Source organism: Rhizophagus irregularis, chromosome 29 (assembly GCF_026210795.1).
Source record: "Rhizophagus irregularis chromosome 29, complete sequence".
In the NCBI taxonomy this organism is placed as follows: domain Eukaryota; kingdom Fungi; phylum Glomeromycota; class Glomeromycetes; order Glomerales; family Glomeraceae; genus Rhizophagus; species Rhizophagus irregularis.
Window position 1 is genome coordinate 2243349 of NC_089457.1, and position 2778 is coordinate 2246126.

At 30.6% G+C, this 2778-nt stretch overlaps 1 protein-coding gene across 1 annotated transcript; it reads left to right on the forward strand.

Moving 5' to 3' along the window:
- Nucleotides 1-850: 850 nt before the first annotated feature.
- OCT59_019830 (uncharacterized protein) lies at nt 851-1288 on the forward strand (the record flags this gene model as incomplete). The annotated part of the gene is made up of 1 exon (XM_066143801.1): nt 851-1288. The coding sequence occupies one exon, from the start codon at nt 851-853 to the stop codon at nt 1286-1288; it is 438 nt and encodes a 145-aa protein (XP_066005514.1).
- Between the last annotated feature and the right edge of the window lie 1490 nt (nt 1289-2778).

Consider the following 2778-nt stretch of genomic DNA (forward strand, 5'->3'; position numbering starts at 1 on the left):
GTCAAACGGCGCAGTATCGCAAAATACAAAATGCCGATTTTTGACGTTTTGCTCAATATCTCGGCATCTAGTGATCGTAGAAAGACGATCTAACCACCATTCGACTCGTCGTTATGAGACAATTCTAACGAGCTATGGTGCATCTTTCTACGATCATTGGATGCCGAGTTATTATGTGAAACGTAAAACGGCGCAGTATCGCAAAATACAAAATGCCGATTTTTGACGTTTCGTTAAATATCTCGGCATCCAGTGATCGTAGAAAGACGATCTAACCACCATTCGACTCGTTGTTATGAGACGATTCCAACGAGCTATGGTGCATCTTTCTACGATCATTGGATGCCAAGTTATTACGTGAAACGTAATATTTTTAGGTTTCGACAATTTCGACATGTCGAAACTATTTCGGCATTTCGGCAAATCAGAGAGCCAATGTCGAAATGTCGAAATAGTTTCGACAATTTCGACATGCCGAAACTCCCTAATTTCGGCAGGCAACTTTACTCAAGTTGCATTTATTTTTGCATGTCGTGTCTCCAGCCACACTATTATCATATCAATAAAACAATATTCGGATATAGACATTTCTTCAAGCAATCATTATTTCGCATATGAGATTGGGGACATCTATGAAGTTATTTTTATCGATTTGCAGGGAAGATTAATAGAATGACGAAATGCGGTGCGTAGTTAGTATTTATTTCGCAGGACACTATAAAAACAGAGTCATAAGACGCCTTGCATGAAAAATTACATAGTTATATTTTTTGGAAAACATTACCATGAAAACTAAGAGAGCTCAGCTAATACGGAAGTCGAAAACTCGATTACTGCTAAGGAAATCAATATGAAGGGCCTAATCGACAGTACACAAAGAAGTGACATTTACAAAGTGCAATCAAGATGTAACAGAGCCCTAAAAATATATATATTGAAATACCTTCCAAAGGATATACTTCGTGAAGAGCCGGATTTTTTATCGATTAAATCCAACGATACTATCCTGGATTATGAACTGTGTGAAGAATGTAATATTCCTATTTTAATAGAAGACCCACCTAGATCGCTTGTTTTAAACGTTTGTGTTGATATGATCAATCAGACTTGTATGAAAGCAATGTATAAAGATGGAGTATTATTTTGCTCATGTGGCGTGGTCGATGATAATAGTGATCCATTATTACCTTTCCAATACAGCATAATTGATTATGGCAGTAGAGAAAAGAGCAGGCTGAAGCTATTTTACCAAATGGGCATCTTGCCAAATGGATATTTTACTGAATGAAAATTTCGCATTATTTCATTGTTTTTATGCTAAATAGTACATAAAGAAATCTTTCTAGAAAAATTTCTAAATTAGATGATGTTTATTAAATTTATCCCGTTCTTTATAAATACATTAATCTTTTTTTACTTACTTTTTCGTGAATAAATTATAAAATTATTTATTTATTGCTTGGCAATTAATATCAGTTATTGAATGTTAAAGTGATGATAATATCCTGAAAAAAAAAGATCTCTAAAAATAATTTATTTTTTATTTTCATTGCATGATGAATATTTTTCATAAATGTTAATCGCAACTATTTCAGCGAAATCGGTGAAATGACTTCAGCGAAATGGGATTTTGGTAAAATGGATTTCAGCGAAATTACTTCAGAGAAATGGGGTTTCGGTGAAATAGATTTTGGCGAAATGACTTCAGAGAAATGGGATTTCGGTGAAATGGATTTCGACGAGATGTACCGTAACTATTTTGATATATGTATTATATTCTCTGATGACTCTTCATTTAAATATAAAATAAAATGAAATATAAACTATGTAATAAAATAAAATAAAGGTCATTTGAATATTTGTGTAAGACCATGTGGCTTTAGCTAGGTAGTGAGCGATGCAAACCTACACGTGTAAAACGAACATTCTACCGACAAATCACGTTTAAGGGTATGATATGCCAAATCACGTGATCTTATGAAGATCATGGCCAAATCTAGACTCGTTACAAGTAAAAAAATTTTTTTACCCACGAAAACTTTGCTCTTTGGTTTTTAGAGTTAAGGTCTATCAAATAGTATGGTTTTGGGCACAGTTTATTCATAAAATTAAACCAAAAAGCAAGTTAAAAGTTGTGAGAAACTGCAAATCCTCTAAGGTAAGTTGCGAATCCGCTAAATACCCTATCTTTAAATTAATTAAAACTTTCTTATACTTTGCAAATAGATAGTGCATTTATAGTATTATAGTAGTAATTTATCTAACAATTAAATAAAACTTATTATTAATATCCTTTATTTTTTTTTAGTGTTCATATATTCTCTATATTACTATTTAAATACAAAATATCAAATATTTTGTGAAGTAATGATTAGAATCTTGTGTTTTCATAATGAAATTAAAGGACAAAGTAAAAGATTCTGTAAGTAAAAATTATGTATGTTAGAAATTTATGAAGATATTAAGTTTTTAATATTTGAATAAAATTATTTATTTTCTTTAAATTTATTTATATATATTATTTAGAAATATTAATAAGTGATTAAAAATTTTTTTAAATTATTGGAGTGGTTATCTATCTTCTTTTTGAATACGAATTTAATAAAATTTGTTAGGTAGTTTATGAAATATTAATTTTTTTGCAATTAACTGTTTTTTTTTGTTTGATTTCGGCATCGCCATATAAAACCCATATGTTCATATAAAGGGGTGAACCCTACCCTTAATTGGTAGTAATCATCATATACTTAATAGATTATCTATTGATGATTTGCGGAA